Source organism: Sceloporus occidentalis, unplaced genomic scaffold, assembly GCF_023333645.1.
Source record: "Sceloporus occidentalis isolate IW3139 unplaced genomic scaffold, rSceOcc1.0.p SCAF_4, whole genome shotgun sequence".
Taxonomy (NCBI): domain Eukaryota; kingdom Metazoa; phylum Chordata; class Lepidosauria; order Squamata; family Phrynosomatidae; genus Sceloporus; species Sceloporus occidentalis.
The window spans coordinates 28,300,558-28,325,293 of NW_028316984.1; the positions used below are offsets into that span (position 1 = coordinate 28,300,558).

The 24,736-nt window shown below is 43.0% G+C and overlaps 1 protein-coding gene across 6 annotated transcripts in view; it reads right to left on the reverse strand.

Moving 5' to 3' along the window:
- The window catches only part of MYO1B (myosin IB), a 156,565-nt gene that overhangs the window by 101,027 nt on the left and 30,802 nt on the right, over positions 1–24,736 (reverse strand). For 5 of the 6 annotated variants that reach the window (XM_089519562.1, XM_089519564.1, XM_089519563.1 and 2 more), the window contains one exon: positions 17,800–17,943. In XM_089519562.1, coding sequence (XP_089375688.1) covers positions 17,800–17,934 — 135 coding nt within the window. In that variant the 5' untranslated portion in view covers positions 17,935–17,943. The remainder of the gene's footprint in view (positions 1–17,799; positions 17,944–24,736) is intronic. The other variant, XM_089519561.1, reaches the window with a different exon arrangement.

The following is a 24,736-nucleotide window of genomic DNA, read 5'->3' on the forward strand; positions in this document are numbered from 1 at the left end:
ACTGTAAAGATCTGAAAGATCTGTATCCCTGTGCCCAGTCCTTAGGAAATTTAGGGCAAGATGACTTGCATCTTTCTGATCTTTTTACATTCTGCCCCACTCCCATAACTATGTAAATAAGCTTTATAACATGAGGCTTTAATATCACTCTATTCTACATCTGAAGAAGTGGATTTACATCCATGAAAGCTCATGCTAAGATAAAAATTACTTGGGGCTGGAACAGATGGCCCTGAAGAGGTGGCTTGAAGCCGTCCAAGCACAAGACAGATTGGGGCCACGGCAAACATGCTGCGGCCCCAATCCGCCTTGAACCTGGCCAAAATAGGAGTGGGAAAGATCTGCTCCTGTTTGGGGCAGGAAATAGGTGGCTTTCCTGGCCCTGCCACAGCCCCAGGGCAGCTTCAAAACACTCTGGCAGTGTGTGGCATGTAAATGTTGAGAGGCCAGAGCACCTTGAAGCTGCCCACATCTGGGCAGCCACCTGGCTTCCAGCTGGCTTCTAATGTCTTCAGAGCATGTGGCATATAAACACCACACTCCCAAGATACCTGGAAGCAGGTATGATGGGTGAATAGGTGTCACGTGCCTTCAAGTCACCTGCTGACTTATAGCAACCCAATGAATTTCAGAATTTTCTTAGAAAAACAACACTCAGACCAATAGAAAGAAAATCAATTCATTTGAGAAGTGGTGCTGGAGAAGAGTGTTAAGGATACCAGGTGAGCCAGTACAGTGTAGTGGTTTGAGTGTTAGATTATGATTCTGAAGAGCACGGTTCAATTCCCCACTTGGCCATGAAAACCAAAGGACTGACCTTGGGCAAGTCACACTCCCTCAGCCTCAGACAGCAACGGCCAACCCCCTCTGAAGAAACTTGTCAAGAAAACCCTGTGATAGATATACCTTATGCTGGCCATAAATCAGAAATGATTTAAAGGCAAACAACAACTCTGGAGAAGAGTTCAAAGATATAGCCATGTTAGTCTGTAGAATCAGTGTGCAGAGAGATCTTGTAGCACCTTTGAGACTAACTGATGCATCTGAGGAAGTAAGCTGAAGTATACGAAAGCTCATGTTGCCAATTTCTTCCTTTCAGTTAGTCTCAAAGGTGCTACAAGATCTCTGGACAAGAGTGTTAAGGATACCATGGATGACCAAAAAGACAAACAAATAGGTTCTAGAAAAGATTAAGCCTGAACTCTCCCTGGAAGTCAAGATGACTCAATTGAGGCTGTCGTACTTAAGATAACTTACTACACTTACTAGAAAAGGCAATTTGTGCTAAGAAAGACAGATGGCAGTAGAAAGAGAGGTTGTTCATACACCAGGTGGATAAGACTCAAGCAGAGAAACCACAGTCCTGAGCCTACAGGACCTCGCAGAGCAATTGAGGAAAGAGGGGCTTGGAGGGATCTCATTCATGAGGTGACTATGAGTCCAAGGTGACTCAAAGGTACCTAAACACAACAAAGGTTAGTGAAGAACTACAAAGCAGTAGATCTGATTTCTGCAGGACGAACACTGACTTAAGTTGCTGGGAATCTAATGTTGCTTATGTGATTCCTTCTGGACTACCACAATACTGGCTGTGCATGCATACTTGCAAACAGATTACAAAGGCAGCTAAAGTTTCCTGTACACTCTCCTGCAACAAAAGTTTTTCACAGGAGAATCTATCTATGAAAATGCCAGGTTCATTTAGCTAGGAAGGCTAAATAAAACTGTAAGACAAGATAAGCCTTTCTTTGGAGGAAAGATGCTCCAACTGCTTTACCTATTGTGAGACGAAAGGGAAAGAGGGTTCTTTCATAAGTGGGATTTTCCTTCTGTGAACAGAAGCCTGCCCCATTCATGGAACTTATTTCTAGATTGAGCCCATAAAGCTCAACATAAATTATGCACAAACGTGTAAACACTGAAGTTATATACTATACATGATACAACATTTGAAGAAAGGGGTAAATTATTTTTCTTCCTGAATTATTTTGTGAAAATACTAATACTTCTGAACTAACAACATGGGTGTTTGATTTCCATTTCATGAAGAAAATCCTGTCCTGCTCAGTATTTACCAGGCTTTGCTGCTAGAAACTCTTTGGTAGGCATACCACTAGCCAGTAAAGCACTGAGCATGTTTAAAAGTACTAATGTCGATGAGATTAAGCGAAATTAAATCTGCACTAGATTGTGGCTCTGTCCTTCAAGTTAGGTGACCTCGCTCTGTGTCCTTGCTTCTAAACACACAGAATCAGGCAGACATATGGCTTGCATCAAGAAATCATTTTATGCTGCTATTTCTATTACCACACCCCAAATGAATGAGTAGTCCTAAATGACTTCCACTAAGCTCCTGTCAGCTTTCCCCTTGAAGTCAATTTAAAGGTTATTCTGGAATGTTTTCAATTTTAAAAGCCAGCAGTTAAAATTCCATCAATATTCAGAGGCCAGTACAGGCCTCAAAATGCTCTTTGGTGACTAGTACTATTATGATTTTTTTCATACAGACACTGATTTCTCAAAGCAGTATTTATTTAGTCAGGCTTACACTATAAACAGGTCGTGTTTTGTAATTTTCTAAGAATACAGGCCCAATAAATTCTTCATATACAACAGAAAATAAAATGAGGTCAAAAAACAAAGTAAAATGAAAATATTTAACCATCTAGAAATGGAAAAGTTAATAACACTATCATTTCATAAATTATCATGAAACAAGAACAAAGGTAAAGTATGATAAACATGTTTCAGCCCTATGAGTCTTTTTTAGCAGTTACAGACTCTGGGACTATACAAACAGGCGGCTAAACGCTGCCACAGCAGCCACATACTGCGGCAAAAATCTGTGCCCCAAAAGAAGTTGCTCTGGGCACCTTCCTGGAAGGGGCACCATAACTGCTGCAGTGTGGCATTATGATGCCCCTTGTGTGCAGCGCTGTTTGGGCGCTGCGCAAGAAGGACATCATGACGCGCCCCATGTAAATGGGCATGCACCAATATGGTGCCCCAGTGGAGGAAGAAGGGCTTGGAGCGTGTGAACATTCAGTCCTTCTTCACCCCAGCATGCAGTCAGGCCGTCTGTATTGCCTTTCTGTCAATGATGTATACAGCACAGTACACAGAATCAGCCCAAATTCAATTTGTACTTGTAGCAAGAACTAGAGAGTTTTGTAATCTTGTAAGCCACCTTGTGAAGGCAGGGTACCTGGAAAAGTGAGTTTAAAAAAAAAAAAAAAAAACACTAAAATAAATTCTAAAAGTGCTGCTTTGAAATTATGGAAACAGAATTCTACCTGTCATTTAAATTTGAATTTCTAGAACTCTTCATCTCTACTTCTTTAATATCAGAGGCACCCATATACACCACAACCACAAACTCTTAGCCAGCATTCTTAGTTCACTCATCTGGGAGTTTCATATATTTGCAACTTTTCCACCAGCCAAGATAACATATGTAAATGCATATTGGACAGTTATTATGGCTACGCTCAGGTATTCATGTAAGCAAAACCGACTGACAAGATTTTAATATCTCCTTGCTGACTCAATAGTAACATATGCTCACTATAGGCCACCTACTTACCAGTAGACAAGCATTCCCCCCACACACTAGATTTTGGTCTTCGCTATATCTACTCTAATTACACACAAACACACACACACACACACACACACACACACACACACACACACACACCATTTTCTTATTCAAAGTCAATGCTCAAAAAGCCAAAAGAAATTAAGGCACAGGACGAATTGCTTCCTCCCTCCTGTAGATCATAAAGATTATGTAAAGAAAGCATATCTGCATTAATGTAAGTTCTGGCTGCAAAGAGACTTTAAAAATTTGGAGAGCAGTGCTTTGTGACGTGCTTCTTTCCTTGACCAAGAGAAGAGCAGTGGCTGCTCATCAGGACAGGTGCTGGAGGCTGGGGAGGATAGTGAAAGAAAAAGGAGCAAACAAAATCAAGCGTTTATCACTCTGGCATCCATCTATCTATCTACTGGATTTATATCCCACCTTTCTATGGGCTCACCTAGTCCCAGGGTGCCTGCACTCTCAGCAAGAGTTCTATGTATGGCCAATGCTAATAATGCAATTGCTACAACCAGTACATTCTGCATGCAATTTCCTTCCTCATTTCCCACAGTGATGTAGACTCGAGACGATTTACTCAGATTCAAGTCAGATTTAAGTCACTATTATGACTCAACTTGTATTCAACTCAGCAATAAATGATGCTGTAACTTAACTCAACTTGCCACATGTATATTTTTAGTGACTGACTTGCTGGCCTTGGCTCAGTAACATAACATATTCATCCGTCTTTCACCCCCAGCTCATCTTATCTTCCCTAACTGCACCACTGCCACCACCTTTTCTGCTCACACACGCGTGCAATCACAGCCTCCCTTTTCTACCATTGCCGGGCATGGATAGAATTCGCTTCCCCTTCCATAACACCATGTGCACACTCCCATCACCACTCTCCTCCTTTTCTTCCTCATGGTCACTCTTCACTGCCTTCCATTCATCATCAAGTCCATATATACACATGCATGCACGCACACACTCTGCCATGTCTATTCTCTCATCCCATCCAAGGCAGAAGGAAGACAATGAAAGAGATGAAGCAGAGGAGGAAGAACTGCATGTGGGCTGAGGCCACATGTCTGGTGAAAGGAGAGAGGAGGGTGAAGGAGGACAGTGGCACATCACAGACAATGCCCCTGTCTACATGGATCTGTGTTGTTGTTGTTGTTGTTGAAGGGGACATGCTGATGGAAGAAGGAGAAAGCCTATACCAACAACACAGGCTCCTTTCCCACACACACATTATTTTTTTAGAAGCAGGAAGGGTATTGGTATTAGCTCTTTGGGTGGATGTTTGGTCTCTGCTTTCTAATTCATTTTATATGTTGAGCAGTTGCATCTTTTTAGGTGTGGCATAGTGGGTTGAGTGTTAAACAAGGACTCTGCAGAACAGGATTCCAGTCCCTGTTCAACAATGGAAATCCACTGGGTGAATAATGGGCAAGTCACACTCTCTTAGCCTCAGAGGGAGGCAAGGGCAACCCCCTCTGAAGACATTTTGCCAAGAAAAGGGTCAACTTAGGGTTATCATAAGTTGGAGACAACTTGAAGGCACACAACAACAACAACAACAGCAACAGAGAAAAAGCAGGTTTTACTTACAAATGTATACAGATGCTTTTTTAAAAAAATCTTCATTGCGTGAAATATCTTCATATAGGGGTCACTGAAGCAGTGTTTTTCTTAGGCTGTCTGATGTGGAAGACCAACAACCAGTGATGTAGACTTGAGTCAACTGATTCGTATTCAAGTCAATTCAATGACTCCACCCCACGCACACACCACCACCACCACCTCCTTTTTTCTTGTTAAAAGTTGGATCTAAGATTTGAGACCTGACTTGAAAATACCTTACAAAGACTTGAGACTTTACTTGAGACTTGGAGTAAAAGATTTGAATATATAGTTGCCAAACCATGTGCACTCTATGTATACCTAAGAAGCTACACAAAACTTCATGCAACTGGAGAAGTAAGCTACAATCCAGAAAAACCCACAGTGTAATAAAATGGCTAGTATTTAAAGTACCACTGTCTCTTTATAATTTCTGCTGCCTCTCTAGAAATTCTTGCCAGTACAAACCTGGTAAAGGAGGAGAGGCCAAAAAGATGAGACCCTGCTAATACCTGGAAAGATTACCAAGGGGAAACTGTAACAGGCTAATGATTCTGAGGTCCATATTGCAGCAATATATTTAGTACAGCAATTTAAAAGATAAAAAATGTTCTGTGCAAGTTTCTGATACATCTATGTTAGAAAAAATATTTTTCAAAACATTTTTTTCAAAAGGTTAAATCACTGACACAATCAGCATGTTGCTGGCAATGGGGTGAAGCAGGGGAGGTACATAAGGTTTCAGACTGATCAAATCTTACCCCAAAGGGTTTCCTGATGACATTGTCAGTTGTTGTTACCAGGGCTATGGAGTCAGGATGGGAAGCAATTTTGGGACTCTAGCTTCAAAATTAAAACTTATAACGTATGTGAAATGTATCGTTTTATACTTATATTTTATACTTAACCAAATAAACATATTTTGTGCTCTATCAATATAAGTAGCCTGATGAATCACATGTGATAAAATGCTTGTGCTACCATTTTGGCACAGTAAGTTTGCTATTACTAATTACTATACATATGCCAGTGACAGAGAAGTCAGTCAAACAGTAGAAAAATAGAGGAGTTGGAGTAAAAGGTTCAGCATACCAATTCCACAGGAAAATTTAGAAATCAAGCTCTGCAGCAGATTTTTAAAAATTGCCATGATTCATTTCCAGATTAAAAAATAGTGAAGAAACCTCATCACAAAGAATATTAGAGCAGCAAGACTTTCATGCTCTACTTTGCTTGTTTGTCAATGTTCCAAAGGGTTGTGAAGGAACTGTTCTGCGAATAAACAGAAAATTAGAAAATGAGAATACTGCAGAAAAATATTCATTTTCTCCAGTATCAGGAAGAAAAGTACAGTAATGATTTGCCCTGGCATTTGAGGATGAAATAATAGAGATATACATCCCTAGCTGTAGATGACAAAGTGGTCCCAGGTCCAGTCTCTACCATTTTTTGGTTGGGCTAGGAAAGATTGTTGTCTGAAAATGTGGAGAGTCATTGTCAGTCTTTGTAAACTGCTTTGAGTTAGGAAGACAAAATGTTTGACTCAGTGTAGGGCAGTTTCCATGATTCCCATGCCTGTGTTACCACTTGCTGAATCTGTGACAACACTGGAGTGTAAGGAACCATAGTGTTAACTTCCTCCCAAGTCATTTGATGAGTCTATGGGCTGGTACACACCTCCATAAAGTGGTGTGCTGCCGGCAATACTAGGGTTAGTGAGCTCACACCAACTGCACAGTCCCTAACCCTAGTCCGTGGCAGTGCCGGCATCATGGCAGCCTCCCATCCACATGGGGACCGCCATGATGCCGGCACTGCCATGCAGCATCCCCACAGCTGTGCAGGGAAGCACCATCATAAGGGCTGTAATGCAGCCCTTATGACGTTTCAGGAAGGAGCTGTATTTCGCAGCTCCTGCCTATAGCGGCTCATTCCCGCAGCAACTACACGGCCACGGGAACGATCCTGAGGGGAAAGGGGCCGCCCCTTTCTCATCCCTGGCTCTCCAGGTGTCCGGGGGCATGAAGCCCCAAGGACATCCCTTTCCCGGGCCATTTTGCCACTTCTCCGTGGACCAGAAAATGCCCAATTGGGGCTGCGGGGCTGCCGGTGAGGTTGCCCTGGCCCCAATCCAGTGTGAAAATTGGGGCGGTCTGTACCGGGCCCATGTTACATTGCTATGTTACATTGTAGGAAGAAGCTGAATTTTTTCTGGATAAAAACCAGAAGCAGTCTTTGGAGGTTTAAAATATGTATACTTAAAGGACTTCTTTCTTTTTTAAAAAAATGCTAAATAGTCTTCCAAAAACAGTACTGCAAAAACACCCATGCTTAGTAAAAACAGGAAGTTTTAACCCACTGGAGATTTGCAGTACTGATTTTTCCTTGTGAATATAAAACTACTAAGGATTCTTCCAAAATCAGCCTTGCAAATGCACTCATCCTCACCAAAACCATGGCAACAGAGTCATTTTAGCAACCAATTACTTTAGAATGTCTAGAAAAATGGTCCCTTTTATTACTATTATATCTTCCTAAAGACTGTTCTTCCTTAATAGATGCTCTTACCACTCTCCTTTTAAGAAAAAAAATCTTAAAGAGGGTGGATTATGTTTAAACTGTTAGTTAATATGCAATAAACACCCATTAACACTTCTGATAGGGAATTAGGATGTATTCAGGATGTTCTGAATGTGCAGAGCTGACTTCAAACTATATGAGCAAAAGATGTCTACAGCCTTATGAGAGTGACAGACATTAATGCAATTTACGGATCTGCTATACCACTTTGAACCCAAGCTTGAAACGTTACTTTTAAAAAGTCATATGTTACATTGCTTGCTCAAAGCCCACCTCTTAGCATCATCAGAATCACAAGGTGTTTTGAAATTAACTGCCCCAGCCCACTAAAACTGGTATAACAAGCAAAATTTTGTTAACTCATTACATGTGCATATAACAGCTTCAACAATCATAACATTACTTTGTGAAAGGGTCATTGTTAACCTCTAGTCTACCTCAGATGAATTCATGACATGTACTGCCTTTACTCTCATCTCTCCTTCAAATCCTGGTTTCAAACATTAAGAGAAAAACCAGTTAACGATGTCTCAGGCATAATGCTGCTGCATAAAATTACAAAAAGGAATAATTTGCACTAGGAATACAGCATAAGTGCTTCCAGTGAGCTCCTAATATACTATGACTGTGCCATTGGGAGTATTACATCTCCATAGGACCTAAATCAGGCGAACAGGAGAAGGTGAAAAGAATCTGATTGATCAAATTTTCTACAAAGACATTCATTGTAAACCATAGCTAATTAAGCAATTGTATCCAAGTTTAAAATGCCCAGTAATCATTTTATATAAAGTCACAATAATCTGGCCATACCAGCATAAGCAGCAAGCTACTATTCTGTTACCTTCAATTTACCTTTATAAACATACCCATTGCAATTTTTATATTGTATTTTTATATATGTAACTGAGGCTTTAAGATGGACAGCTTACATTGGGTTTTCCTTCATAAAGCCTCAATTTATGGACCATGCAAAATTACAACCTAAGTTTAAAATAGTCTGTTCAAAGCAATTAATAAACATTTGGCAGGATGTAATTTAAAATGCTGTTGGTTTGACCTATGGCCTGTAACAATTTCTAGGGTATGTTAACACTGATGGGAAAACTCATACCCACTTCGTAGTCACAACACATTTTTCTGCAGTGACCCCATTAATGCCATATTCACCATGTCAAGATCAGAGTAACCCACCACACATCTCCCTCAGGTGAACTCATATTTGTTATAAAAGGGCAGTCGTATGACGATCATGTGTCCTACACACCACTGTATTTTCAGCCACACAGCTGTGTCTGCACTACTACACATATGATTACCCAGATTGTCCAGACAAATGTGGGGTAAAAGACAGCTCTTGTTTTAATTGGAATTTTTAGCAAAAGAGTCACATTGCCTGCAAATCTTCACAAAAGTTATGTGGCCGGGTCGCAATGGCTATGAGATGAGTACTATTTTTTTGGCCAATGTAAACATGCACTTAGACTGGCCCATGCTGCAGGCTTGTCAAAGGGATAGAGTGGGTACATGTGTAAGGGGGAGTGATAGACCATATACACCAGGGGTGGTGAAAGCTCCAGGAGTCCAGGGATCAGTTTTTGACACACACATAGAGCACACATTGGGTCTTGTTAAAGGCCACACCAGTATCAAAGTCCAAAACTAAAATTCCACTGCCAAGATTGTAAAATCTTAGGGGAACAGCAGGATTAAAATTAAATGAAATACCACCAGATACAAAAGTGAGGGAGTAGAACTGTTTGAGGTCTTAATATTTATTTTTAGGTTTTTGTTGTTGTTGTTGTTGTTTTAACAGGCAGTAGCATGGAACAAAGCTCAAAATATAAATAGTATTAGGGATCCTTCCAAACTGCCAGAGGCAAAGCCAAAGTGCTGAGATGCAGAACTGGGGTGAGGCATGTGGCTGGAAAGGAGTGGCAAAGGCCATTCCAGCCACAATCAAGCCAGGACCATGGTGACCACATGGCCTTCTCTCAAAGCAAGCAGCCACCTGCGGTCCCAACTCGTGCTGCCCAGGAGCTGGATTAAAACAGCTTCTTTTTGCAGTGGCTTTGGGCTTCCTTTGGCAGCCTTGGAACAGCTTCTGGCCACTTTGGGAGCATGAGTCATCCAAACACCATGCCCTCAAAGCATCTGGAAGCTGCTTCTTGTGGCTCGTGTTTCCAAGCCAAGGAGTAATGTTTCACAGAAGATTTAGTTAATCCCATGCTTTGAAATCTCATTTTAAAAAAAAATGTTTGGAAATGTATTTGGCAAGATGCTCACAGAAGACAAAGCTCTAATAGGTGCCATTTACCCTTTAATGCAGAGCGTGTCTCCTTCTGTCCCTGCTGACTCCTGGACTAAGCATCAGCCCCATCTCTCAGTCTGCTACTGCTTCTAATGAATATTTATCATACTCTGATAATGATGGTATTTTATTACACATTTTGTCATCTTGGAACTTCTTCACTGAATTGATTAGCTTTGGGCTTTTTAAAAAAATATAAACTAGGGAAATATTACATACAGCGACATAACAGAACAGTTTGTAATAAAGCATGATGAAAAAACAACAATATAAAGTATAATTTTTGTTTTATGTTTTCTGTTATTGTTTTTGATCATGCTTTGTTATGAACTGCTCTGAGTTTAATATTTACACAAGGAAATGGTATACAAATAAAAGTGATGATTAGAAGCAGTGGCTTTGAATCCAACATACCCAGGAGCTTTTGCTTCAACTGCTATATCCTGTATGACTACTAAGTGCAGTGCCACAGGTAACACTCTTGACAGATATCCCAACAGTAAAGGGCTTCTTTTCTTTGGAGATTTGGCAGAAGCCTAAATTTATACAGCACTACATCTCACTGCCTTTTTTTAACCTGTGCTGGTGACAAGAAGTTTACAGTACAGACAGTGAGAAACTGAGTCTGAGCTACTTCTAGCCTTTTTTAAAAAATGCATTTTCCCTTGCTTCTTTTTTTTTAAATCTCAGCTATGAGCATTAATACTGGATTAAAAAAGGGGGAGTGGGGAGAAAGTGTAAAACCATGAAAATGTTTCCAAGAACTGTTACAATTACTTGCTTAAATCCAGTCCCTACTTCCAACTACCCTAGAACCCCTAAATATGTAAATATGGGATTTACATATGTGTTGACTTACCATTAAGCATGTGACTGAACAAAGCTGCTGTAGCTGGGTACAAATAATTGGATTTACTGCAGTTCTACCTGGCAGAATACCACCTTGTTTGGTTTCAGAAAGGCAGTATAGAAAGACCCAAAATAAATAAATAAGTACATGGTGTGCTCCATTCCAAATTAAAGGCTTTTAGCGAGAAAAATCCCACATGCTCTATCAGTTCATGTTTAGGGACTCCAATCCAACTCTACATGAGATAATGGGAAAGTTGTACATACTTCAGTAGGCTCCTGGCTAAACGCCAGACAGCAGCTTTGCTTGTTATTATAAGCAACATTCACCAGCTCTGAAGTACTGGAATGCAACAGGACACCCAAATCCTCTGTAGCTGTCCTGAAAATCATATAACAAAATGTAACTAATTTCAGAAATGGGTTCTATAACTGCTTTGGAGTATTTCCTTCCTTTGCCCAAATACCACATTGTTTTCAAAAATGTGCAATTTTCTCCTATGCCCTTTTCAGTTGGCTTGAATGTGCATGTGTGCCCTGGTACCTATCTTTAGAGCCCACATGACTTACAGCACTACCATGCATAAACCCTTGCCAGCTAGAAAAGAGTGGGTTCCCTCCCCCAAAATGGCATGGTTTCCCCACTCTAGAATATTTATAATGAGGTTATATAATTAACTTTCCAAAAAGGACAATGAAATGACAAACCCACAATTTTTACTTTTGCATTGAACTACACACTGTTAAGTACAGCTTTAAATCCATACTAAGCTACCACCTAACTACAAATTACACACAAATGTGGTCAATGATGCTCTGACTTATACTAAATAAAGGAAAACTGTTTCGGGAACCTTAAATTTGAAGATATGCTGGTGGGGGTATAGAGGGGTGCAAGAAGTTATAACCCACCCACACATTCATCCAGTGGTTCTGAAACACCACAGAAGGACCAGGGGAGCAAAAGGGGTGATTTTTGAGAAGAAAAATGTCCCCTTTATATGTCACATGTTACTATTTGAAACGGTACCAATTGATGACAAGCTAGTTGTCCCACATTGCTTTTTTCCAGCCAGGAAAATCTTCTATGAACAGGGTTACACATTGCAGCAATTTCATTTATCTTGGATCAATGGATGGATGTCAGGGTGAGGCTAGCTACTTTGCAATGCATGGAGGAGTCTTAAAGATTGCTGGAGATTTCCCTCCACTATCCAAAAAGTACACCCCAGCACTTTAAATTGAGCTGAGAAGCATATCAGGGTGTTGCACAATCTGATCACTTCGCCCTTAGTAATACTCAAGCAGCCACCCCCACACACCAGGAAACATTTTCAAACCTTCTGCAAAAGTTGGCCTTTCTGACCCTCTGTTTCATTAGTATCTTAGTATCTATTCCCACCTTCACATTCAGTCATGCTGTAAATATATCAGGTTGCATTTTTCTGCAGGAGGTGTGATTAACTACAGTGTAGACAAGGTTCATGGGATGCGGTGGCTGAGCGGTTAAGCCACTGACAATTGCAAGATCGGCAGGTGGGAAGTTCGAGGCCCAAGCACCACAAGACAGAGTGAGCCTCCCATCACTAGTCCCAGCTTCTGCCAACTTAGCAGTTCAAAAGCATATACAAATATAAGTAGATAAATAGGTACCACTTTAGAGCCCTGGTGGCTCAGTGGTTAAATGCCTGTACTGCAGCCACTCAGTCACAAACTGCAAGGTTGTGAGTTCAATACCAACCAAGGGCTCAAGCTCAACTCAGGCTTGCATCCTTCGAAGGTCACTAAAATTAGTACCCAGCTTGTTGGGGGAAATAGGTTTACACATTGTAAACCACTTAGGAAATGCTTAAGTGCACTGATAAGCAGTATAGAAATGCATTTCCTATTGCTATTTGGTGGGAAGGTAACAGTGTTCCATGCAGTCATGCTGGCCACATGACCATGGGATTGTCTTTGACAACGCTGGCTCTTTGGCTTAGTAACAGAGATGAGCATCATCCCCTACAGTCAGACACAACTTGGCGATCATGTCAAAGGGTGAAAACTTTATCTTTTACCTTTAGACAGGGTTCTTTGCTACCCCCATGTAACGCACTATTACAGACTGCCCAGAGGTACTGAACAAACTGAGGCACAAGACTGATGGCTAAGGCACAAGAGACATCCCTGCTGTATCAGAATCTACCAGAATTTAACGAGAAAACCTCCTTCCTTGGGAAGGCAAAGCCACAAGGTACATCATTTGGATATTCAAAAAAAGAAAGGAAGGGAAGGGAAGGAACTGGACCCCTATAGGAACAGATCCCAACAAATCTAAAGGCTTTCCCCCACCTAGATGAGACCAGAGAAAGAGAGCTTTGTCTTTCTGAACATTAGGACCTGTAAATCAAGAAGAAGCAGAATGGGGAAGGTGGACTATATATATCAGGAAAAACAAATAAAGGACAAGAATTTCAAAAACAAAGAAAGTAACAGCATAGTCTGCTAAGTGTCCGCTATTATGAGAGGAGGCAGGGAGAGGGAAACCCACTGAGTTCAGTGGGATTTACTGCCAGGGAAATGAATACTTTGGCATTACAGCCTAAAAGCATAATAATAATACTGTGATGCCAGTTGGTGCATGTGCTTGTGGATGTTAAGCACAATAAAAAAGCACACAACTCAGAACTTAGCTGCTGCAGATTCCACCTTCATGGGAGGACTAGAGGACTGCCAGACCACTTCTTGACCTCCAGCACACATAACAAGGACATGACAAGAGAGATGCTGAAAGGAAAATTCACTTTAAAAGTGGGCAAGGGCACAGGCATCATTTCCCTTGCTAAGGATGGGGGGGGGGGGCACGTTGACTGTTTTCATGTTTGGGGACTGATGGCCAAGGAGAGTGGCTAGACTGCATACTTGATGGAGAGGTGCTCACCACTTAGTTTTTCACTAAAAATAATCATCCCAATATCTATTATACCATATGCACAGTAGATTTCTTCAGTATCTAATTTGCTTTGTTTTAAGGGAAACCTTGGAAAACTCAGTAATACATGTATCATAGGCACCAAATCTATATTCTCTCAGAAAGGAATTGGACTGCCAGGAATTCATAAGCTCTCCATTGATCTTTCTGAGTTTTGGCTATATATTGAATTATAATTCTTGTAAATCAAACAGAGGACTTTGCTTTCTACTTCTTAAAGCCAAAGAAAAGTTCAAATTGCAGGATCTCATACTTCAAGGCTGAAGTTTATTTTGCAATTAAATAGATTTAGCATTATTCATGTGACACATGACATGGGAGGGGGTTGAGTTCAGTAGAGGAGGGAAAGGAAAGAAGGCAGGAAAATTTACATAGCAATAGAATGCAGTAGATAGGAACAGAAACAACATTCCTAGAATTGCTTAGAAAATAAGAATTATGAAGCAATACAAACCAGGTAGCAAGTACAAGGCCTAGGTTCCATGCTGAAAAAGCTATTTTGTTTATATTGGCAATCAAAGGGCATTTCTAAATACCACCACCAGACCTTTCATTTTAATCTCATTAGTCCAGTCCCAAAGAATAGGCACGAATCAACTGTATTTTTAGGCTGCTTCATCATTTCCCTTTTCTGTCAAAGATATGAAGATAAGAATTTTAATAATTATTTGAAAGCACTGCGTGTTTTTTAACTAAATAATTTGGCACCGAACCAAACTTTTTAAGGCAAACCTGTTTGAGTAACACACATCACCACCTGGAAGGCAAATATTCTACAGCTAATTAAGAAAATGGCCCTTGTTATTTTGCCAAAACAAATACTACTGTTAATTTCAGTAGTGCAACAGTAGGTCGTCATTACTCCCAGCAAACTTGATGAACGCCTACCTTCAGAGAAGAGCGCGTTGAAAAATAAAAAGCCTAGAAACCTGCAGGCAAGACCCAGCTACCTTAAGCATTAGGTTCAGCACTCAAATCTACCAACATAAGGGAACCCCAACACGCTTATAGGATGGATTCATATGCTGTCCAGTTTATACACAATTGGAAGCTGCATCCAATCATACCTCCTTAAATTTTTAGGCACACACCTGTAAAAACAAGTGTGCAAAACAGCCCTAAAAAGTACTACAATCAACACATTTGATGTTATGGTATCTCAACATCAAGAATGATAATTCAGTAATTACCTGACTGATAAAAGTATTGAAGTCTAGGCTTTTAAAAGGTTCCATAAGCAAGATAAAAACCAATCTGCCATGTTTTCAGCACCAGTGTCAAGCATCTAAAGAAGGCAGAAATCTAACAGAAATCTGCACAATTATAGAATGCTGACTTTAAGAAAAAACATACATACACTGATACAAACATATGCAAGAACCCTTGCAGGTCATTCCATCCTACTTTCTTTATCATAAGCATTCCTCAAGAGCAATGTTTTAAAAGAAGAAATGAACCGAAGATTACAGTCCACACAGGAAAATAAAAGAGGCAGGAAGGAAAGAATAGGTGAATTCTTTAAAATGTAAGATTATTATCTACTTTCATTTTAAACAAATGAAACCCAGACTCAGTCAGATTATGGGAACACACTAAGAGGTAAGAAAAAGGCACATTGCCCCTTTGACCAATGCTTCTTAGGCTATCTGAAGTGGGACTGGTGGAGGTGTTTCCCAGTCTGCCAGAGATTGGGACCATATTTGTATCCATTGGCTACAATTGATTTTTCCTTCATGAAAATTGCCTGTGGATCACAAATCAGTAGCTTGTGAACCAACATCAATCCAAAGATCACTGCTTTGAGTAGCACTACCCTAGATCCTGGTTACTAATGACCATGTTATCTGGAAGATTTTGGGATCTGTAGTCCAAGAAAAGTAACTCTCCAAGATATAATGTGCATAGGCTGCCATTCTACAAATTACCTGGGTGATTGTTAGAAACTAGAAACTGGCCATCTTCTCACCTTAACAGAGCCTTTCAACAGTCTCTGACAAAGACTGAGCAGTCAAGGCTACAAAGAGAATCGGCTGTGAATCATCAACAATGAACTTTGAAGATGGACTGATGTAATCCTTCTTTTTGATGTCCTAACAACAGCCATTTACAAAAGTATTTTTAAAAGGAATCTGCCTAGAGAGGGAAAGTCACACTGCTGTTTGCATAAGACCACAAATGAGTCTGCAAGTCAAGCTCCAGAATGAATTCAAAAGGAAAGTGAGAATTATTCATTAACTTCTCAGAAAGTGAGGGCACTTTCAGACTCATATATAAGTTTCATTAAAAAGGTAGTTGACAAAATTGATGCATAGATTTTAAATGGGGTCTTGACCTACCCTTGCTTTTACACCAAAATATCTAGACATTCCTTTGCTCCTTCAACCCTATCCACCTTAAGACAACCACCATGGTCCCTGCACCCAAGACATCTCTACCATCCACCTTCCTAGATCAATCACAAGACATTTTACTGTTATCACAAAAGGTCCAAAAAAGCACAACAGAAATATTGTTATCAGCTCAGCATTTGTATAAAATAAAGGAAGGAAAAACATTGCAATCCATTTTTGCATCACCTTATAATGAGACTGTTTCCAGATTATGAACATACGATCAATTAGATATGCTCACCATATATACTCAACTATAAATTGACTTCATGTATAAGTCGAGGGCAAATTTTGGGGTCAGAATCATAGATTTTGATATGACCCTTGGATAAATTGAGGATAAAACTTAAGGGCATGTAACAAAGGATGTAAAGGACGAAGGAAAGAAAAATAATGCCAAAGAACATACAGAAGTCCAGCAGGCATAACTGTTTGTGCTCACATTAAAGGCTGGATGGATGAGAGAACAGAGGAGGCCAGTGCTTCTAGGATAGATTACACTTTTGCTTTTCTCCAAAGGATGATTTCTTCTTTAAAATAGAAGTTGAAGTACAGTACTTATATTGACCCATGGATAAGTTGACTCAGGTTTTTGGAGTCAATTTTTTTACCTAAATTTCCAGACTTATACATGACTATATACAGTATTTGTCAGAGAGTGAGTGAGTGAGAACGAGAGAGAGATTCACATGTATATATCAAATAGTTAATAAAGCATGCACATCCAGTGTGATGTAACATGCAGCATTGGACTATGGCTCCAGAGAATCCCTGCTTGGGCACAGAAATCTGCTAGGTAAACTTTGGCAAGTCACAGTCTCTCAGCCTCAGAGGAAGGCAAAGGCTACCCCTCTGAACAAATTTTACCAAGAAAACTCAGTAGCCGAAAATAACTTGAAAGCTCACAACAACAACAACAGCAACAACACAGAGATATACACACACATATAAGAGCGATAAACAAACAGAATATAGTAGGCAAAACGTTTCACCTTCTTCCTCAGCTGCTTAAAATAAAACTGAGTGTACTGCCAAGGGGGCAGTTTACAACACTCCAGCGTAAACATTCTTATGTGGATGATGTATTATTCCTCTAGGCTAAGATTTGGTGTCAAATTCTTGAGTCTATGGAACCAGAAATTTTCCCTTTTATCTAAAATGTTTGAATGAGATAGTACATGAATTCAAATTTGCGAAAAGTGTTATTTGTTTCCTTTAAATCTGACATACTCTCTCTCTCTCTCTCTCTCTCTCTCTTACACACACATACACATTTATTTATTTAATTTATTCATTTATACCCGACCTTACTCCCAGCAAAGGACTCAAAGCAGTTTTGAGCATGTACACACCACTTAAGCAGTTTAAAAAAAGCTTAATTCTGGAATTCTAAATCCATGTCCCTAACCATGCAGAATGACACCATTAATAAATGAGGTGTTTTTTAAATAAGTTCTCATATGAAATGTATTTACATTATACTCACATATATCTCACTGTGATCAAAACGTTGTTTGAGGTTACTGATGAAGGAGTCCTCGGTGAGGGGCTCTAGAAGTACCATATCTCCAACCCCAATCATATTGTCAAGAAGAGATGTCTTCACCTCCATTTTTGCCATTTTTATCTACTGAAAAAGAAAAAACAAAGACAGTGGAATTAGAATTTAACATGAAAATCAGGCTACGTAAATGCAAGGAAGTACTTGAGAGCTTCCAGCACAAAGCAAAACAGGGAGTAAAAATTTAGGAAAAAATGGCTCATAGCAGGCAGTATAACCAAAGAAAAATACGAAGCACAAACACTCAAGAGTGTACCTTTCAAGGTCAGAGAAACAACTGTTTCCACTGCCCACTTTTGCTATCCAGGAATTATGAAAAAAGCTATTCAGGAAGGCAGAAGGTGCCAAGAAAGGGGGGGGGGGGGAATCCAGGTTTCTTTCCATCTATAAATGCACTTTTGCGGAATTGTTTTCTTTTGTTACACTTTTAGTGCATCCCTAAAAAAAGCATTCCCATGAAATGAAACTACTCCACAAATACATACTTAAAATAACCTTGCCTATACCCTTGTCAAAATGATGATGAGCCCTAAGGAGCTGGTCTCCTATCATTTCAAGTGTTCAACAAACAAACAAAATAAAACTCAACATTCCCATTTTTAACCATTGAGATGAGTATCTGTTCAACTTTAGGGCCTATGTCCATTAATTACACACTTAAATTATGTAAGTGGAATCATGGCAGGCTATCTTGTCAAAAAGCTGCCCTTATTAAGAACTAACTGAACCAAGCGAAGCAGCTAATTAGAAGAACCAGAGATTTAAGTTGAGCCTACAGCCTAAGAATGCTTCTCAACACTTCTTTATGATAAAAAAAATCCCTTTAATCCACATATTTCCAGAAAACATTAAATAAAATGTATTATGCTAAGATTCATGGGCATCTTTGATGCTTGTTCAGTTGCAGGTGGTTAACAAGCCAGACATTAACACTAAAACTAGAAGAAATGTCTCGCATGATATAAAAACGATTGGCTAATACTAGCAAAATATCAAAGGATACAACTGTCTTTGCTGTCTTGACAGAGAGCCATCTAACGTTGTTAGGAAAATGGTGGGGTGGTATTTGGGCTGGGGAGGGGGGGGGGAACAGTTTTAAAAAAATGAGGGTTATTTCCATGGGAGAATGTAGTAGCTGCTATAAGGAAAGTCAGTAAAACAAAAATTAGTTTTGAAAACCCGAGTCAGAACCTTCAAAAAAATACTTTCACAAAACAGCTTTAAGGTGACCCACTGACAGCTAGGGATGTAAATATTCAAGTGAATACTATCTCCCCAGTTTTCTCCCTGCTACTGGAGAAACAAAAAAATTCTGTGCAATCTCCAGTCCAGAGCATGTTGTCTCTGTAAACTCCCTACGTACACACCAGCTGTGCCCCTGTCCATCCCAACATCTTTCCTCACTGGGGAGAAGCTTCTCCCTTTCCATCTGGTCACCTTGGGAGCTCTGAGCAGTGACCAAGAGGCTTCTTGCCCACAATGGCCTTTGCTGCAGAGCAGTGGCATCACTAGGATTGGTATCACCCTCCCATTAAACTCCTCCCCTACCAGATCATACAGAATCCTTAGAAATATTTTTGTACTAATGTTAAACCTTAATAATTGCGTATATTATTGAATATAATGGCAACAGTTTTGTTTTGTGTCAAAACCAACTCCAAAACACCTTATGCATCCTCTTAACTCTTGAAACTGGATGGTGCTATCTCCACTCACACAAGAGACTCCAGCTTCATGAGGGGGGTGCAGGAGGAATCCAGGAATTTTTCATTCTCTTAATTCCTGAGGCAAAAGGTTGCTGTCAAAATGGGAGGCAGCAGTCTCCAGCTTGGGGAGTTCAGTGCAGGAAGAACCCAGGGAAACTTTTGTACAAATGCATTTGAAGAAGTAGACTTAGGTCTATGAAAACTCATGCTACCAAGTTCTTTCTTTAGTCAGGGTTTGACAGACCACCCCTAAAGGGCGGGCTGACGGAGGCTGCACCAAGCAAACGGCGCAGCTTCCATCAGGGCTAAAAAGAACCTGCTGAAAGCAGGTTTTTTACCCCTGGCAAAGACCGCCATGAGTGCGCCAATGGCACACCCATGCACAGCTATGAGGCACGTGCCGTGCAGTGACGTTTACACACCGCACCGCGCTTGTGCCCCCATGTGGACAGGGCCACACCATGATGGTGCCACCGGCGCATGATAGAACTCAGGAGCATGTGGTCACTCTGCACTCCCAAGCCCTAAAATTGGTCCCAGACTGCCACTTTCCGGCAGTCTGTACCGGGCCTTAGTCTCTGTAGTGAGGGAAGCCCTGAGACTGAGAGAGCTGGAGGGGTGGAAGTGGACCAGGTGGATAGGGAGGGAGGAGTGAACTTGGAGGCGGGGCAAGGAGAGGAGGAGCCAAGAACCCCGGGGAGGGGAATAAAAGGGCAGGGAGAGTGGCGCTCGGGGAGAGGGAGCCGCCGCGGAAGAGGAGGTCGGGGAGTTGCGGACGAGAAAGGGGCAGGACAGGTGACCAGGAGCCCTAGGAGGGACGGAGTCCCAGTGTCTCTGCAGAGCCGGGCCAGCTTCCGCAAACGGGGCCCTCACGAAGAGGTAGGGTTAAAGAACCCTCGGACAGAAGGAGACTTCCCTTACTCAGACGAGGAGGAGTGGGCCGGACCCCATGGGAAAGAGCCAGGAGTTGAGTGGTGGGATCCCAAAGGGGAGAAGTGGGAGTCGGGCCCTCAACCCCAAGACCAGGACAAAGCCGACTGTGAGCCCCTGGAGAAGCACTCTGGAGGACGGAGAAGGGGCGCCGTGAGTTCGGGCCCGCCCGGAGAAGCACCGGACTAAGAGGCGGAGGACTTGTGGGGAAAGGTCTTTGTTTTGGTTGGCCTTTTGGCCTTGTTTGTTAAGCCCTGAAGTGAAGGGAAAGTGTTTGGCGTTGGATTAAACTTTGTTGCAGCAGAACTGGGATCCTGTGTGTTTGCTCCGCACGTGGCTTAGCACTTCCTCTTTTTGGCTGATACAAGAATGCAGCCAGCTACTCCAGCCCCGCCCACACTGGTGGAGAATGCGGGCAACGCCCACAGGGCGGGGCAAAGACCCTCCCAGGAGCAGCTGTTTGCATGGTTTGCGGAGCAGCAACAGCTTTTGCTCCAGCATGTCTCGGCGCAGCAAACACGCATGCTGGAGCAAGTTTGCAGTTCCCAACAGCAGGCCCAATCTCAGCTAGTAGCCCAGCTGGCCGAATTGTGGAGAGCTCCGCGGTCAGCGGGTGGGGAAAACCCGGACCGAGGGCTGACATGGACTGTGGGGTTAAACCCGCTGAAGCTGATGAAGATGGGGCCACAGGATGATGTGGAGGCTTTCCTCAACACCTTCGAGCGGGTAGCGGCGGCAGCCCAGTGGCCCCAGGAGCAATGGGCTCTTATTTTGACACCCTGTCTCACCGGACCCGCCCAAGAGGCGGTGGACACTATGGCGGCTGAAGACGCTAGAAGTTACGAGAAGGTGAAAGCCACCATTTTGCAGACCCTCAACATCTCAGAAGAGACCTACCGATTGAGACTAAGGGAATTGCGGTGGCGGCCCGGGTTGCATCCGAGGACTTTAGGGCAGAAGATTAGGGCGAGTGGTTTGAGGTGGCTCAAACCTGCGGAAAGGTCGTCCATAGAGGTGGCGGAGCTCGTACTGGTGGAGCAATTCGTGGGGACCCTCCCGCTACAAGCTCGGAATTGGGTCCGGTGTCACCGACCAAAAAATTTGGAAGCAGCAGTGGCGCTGATGGAGGCGTTCGCGGCGGCGGAGGAGTGTGAGGCCGGACGGACTCGGAAGGCGATGGAAGGCTTACCAGTGAGAGGGGGAAAGGGACCTCCAGGAATCGGAAGGGGCGTCGGGAGACAGGACATGGTGGCCGGGCCGTCTCGGGTTGGGGCCGAAGCCCCGAAGACGGAGAGCAGTGGGGAGAAAGGCCCTCGTGAGGCGACCTCCAAGGAGCCGCCGCGCAAGCCCATGGTCTGTTACACCTGTGGCATGGAGGGGCATATCCGGCGGGACTGCCCGGTAATGGAGTGTTCCTGGGCAGACTCTTGGGAGGCAGCTCAGGTAAGTAGAGGGCCGGCGAAAGCGCGGATAGTGCGGATGAGGATCAATGGGAAAGAGGTAAACGCTTTAGTGGATTCGGGGTGTAGTCAGACTTTGGTCCGGGGAGCCCCGGCGTTGGAAGGATCTCAGACCATAAATGTCCGGTGTATACATGATGATTTGAAACCTTACCATGCCGGGTGGGCCTGGGTTGAGGTAGGCGGCCAGACCCACCGGCTTAAGGTTGGGGTTGTCCCCACATTAAGGAGAGAGGCTCTGTTAGGGCGGGATTGGCCGGGATGGAGACGCTTGCTAAAGGAGGAGGAGGGTTTTGAAGGGGAGGTTCTCGCGGACCCTCTGGTCCTAGATCTGGCGGGGGTAAAAAGAGCTCAAGTGGTATCTTGGCAACAGGATGATCCTGTGCTGCGGGAGGCCCTGAGGCAAGCCCAAACCGAAGTGGGGGAAACAAGGCCCCGGTTTGAGATGAGAGGGGACTTGCTGTATCGGATCCCGCCGAGAACCGGGGAAGAAGAGAGCGAGGGACAATTGGTGATCCCGAGGGCCCTCAGGGGAGAGGTGATGCGGTTAGCCCATGAAATTCCCCTGGCTGGCCATTTAGGGGTCGAAAAGACAACACAAAGGGTGTTACAGCGGTTTTTTTGGCCGGGGGTGTACGCGGAGGTCAAGGCCTTCTGCAACTCGTGTCCCCAGTGTCAGTTGTTTCAAGAAAAGGGATCACCCGGGGGCAAGTTGATCCCGATGCCTATTATTGAGGAACCCTTTTCCAGGATCTCAATGGATATTGTGGGGCCCTTAGAGCAAGCCACCGGGGGATTTCGTTATATCCTAGTGGTGGTAGATTGTGCCACCCGATATCCAGAGGCGGTACCGTTACGGTCAATACAAGCGACCCGGGTGGCACAAGAGTTGGTAAAAATATTTTTTAGGGTTGGGTTCCCAAGGGAGATTCTAACGGATCAAGGGTCCAATTTTATGAGCCAAACTCTCAAAAGGATGTGGGAACTGTTGGAGGTCAAGCCCCTAAGGACGACCATTTACCACCCGCAGGCCAATGGCCTGGTGGAACGCTTTAATAGGACCTTGAAAGGGATGCTGAAGAAGTTTGTGGAGAAGCATCCCAAGGCGTGGCCGCAATTGGTGGAACCTTTGTTGTTTGCTTTTAGGGAGGTTCCCCAATCCTCATTGGGATTTTCCCCGTTTGAGTTAGTCTATGGGCGGAGACCTCGGGGTATATTGGACATCCTTAAGGAGGGCTGGGAAGAGGAAGCTCCCGCCTCACAGTCAGAGCTCCAATTTGTTTTAAAAATGAGGCAGCACCTAAAGGAAATTGGGCAGGTGGCTAGGGAGAATTTGGAGAAGGCCCAAGAAGAACAAAAACGTTATTTTGATAGTAAGGTGAAGGAGAGGAGTTGACAGGTAGGACAACAGGTGCTAGTGCTGTTGCCGGCTCAGAAGGCGAAGCTGTTCGCAAAGTGGCAAGGTCCCTTTGAGGTGATAAGGAAGTTGGGCCCAGTAGATTACGAGGTGAAAATGGGAGGTGACCCACCTAAGACCAGAGTTTTTCATATTAATCTTCTAAAGGCCTGGAGGGTGCGAGAGGCCCTGTTTGGAGAAGCGGAATCGGAACCAGAGGAGGAGGAAGACTGGTTAATTGGGCCCCAGACAGAGGACTTCCTGGAGCAGGGAGACATTCCCATCTTGTCACCCTTAACTGAGCCACAACAACAGCAGGTGAGGGTTTTGCAAAATCGCTTTAAAGATGTCTTCCAAGGGGAGCCGGGTTGTACTAGCGTGATACAACATGCAATCCATACAGATCCAGCTACGGTGGTTAGGATGCCCATAAGGCCATGGCCCTGGAAAGTGCAGGAGCTCATTAACAAAGAAGTGGAGGTGATGGTAAGGTTAGGGGTGATAGAACCTTCAAACAGCCCTTGGCGCAGCCTACCGGTGATGGTACCCAAACCAGATGGGTCAGTTAGGTTCTGTGTAGACTTCAGACAATTGAATAAGGTGTCGAAATTTGATGCATATCCGATGCCGGGAGCCATAAATTTGTTGGAAAGGCTAGGGCAAGCTAGGTATCTCTCCTCTGTTGACCTCACAAAGGGATATTGGCAGATTATGTTGAGGCCAGAGGACCGAGAGAAAACAGCATTTGCTACCCCGCGAGGATTGTTCCAGTTCACCCGGATGCCATTTGGGTTACATGGGGCCGCAGCCACCTTTCAGAGGCTGATGGATAAGGTCTTACACGACCTATCCTTCTGTGCCGCGGCATACATAGATGACATCATTATATTTAGTGATCCCTGGGAGGAACACTTAGTCCATTTAGAAAAGGTGCTACGGGCCCTGAGACAGGCGGGACTGACAGCCAACCCGAAAAAGTGTGCTATAGCCTGTAAGGAAGTGAAATACTTAGGACATTGGGTAGGGCAAGGTTGCATTAAGCCTCTGGTAGATAAAGTGGAAAAAGTCCAGGACTGGGGAGTGCCCCAAACCAAGAAGCAAGTAAGACAATTCTTAGGTCTAGCAGGCTATTATAGACGGTTTATTCCTCACTTTTCACACATAGCAGTTCCCCTAACCAATTTGACGAAGAAAGGGCAGCCCAGGAGGGTCAGATGGGGAAGAATAGAGCAGGCAGCCTTTGAGAAATTAAAGGCACATTTATGTAGTTACCCAGTGCTAAGAGCACCTGACTTCTCCAGACCTTTTATTTTGCAAACAGACGCATCCGAGAGAGGGTTGGGGGCGGTACTGTCCCAGCAATATGAAGA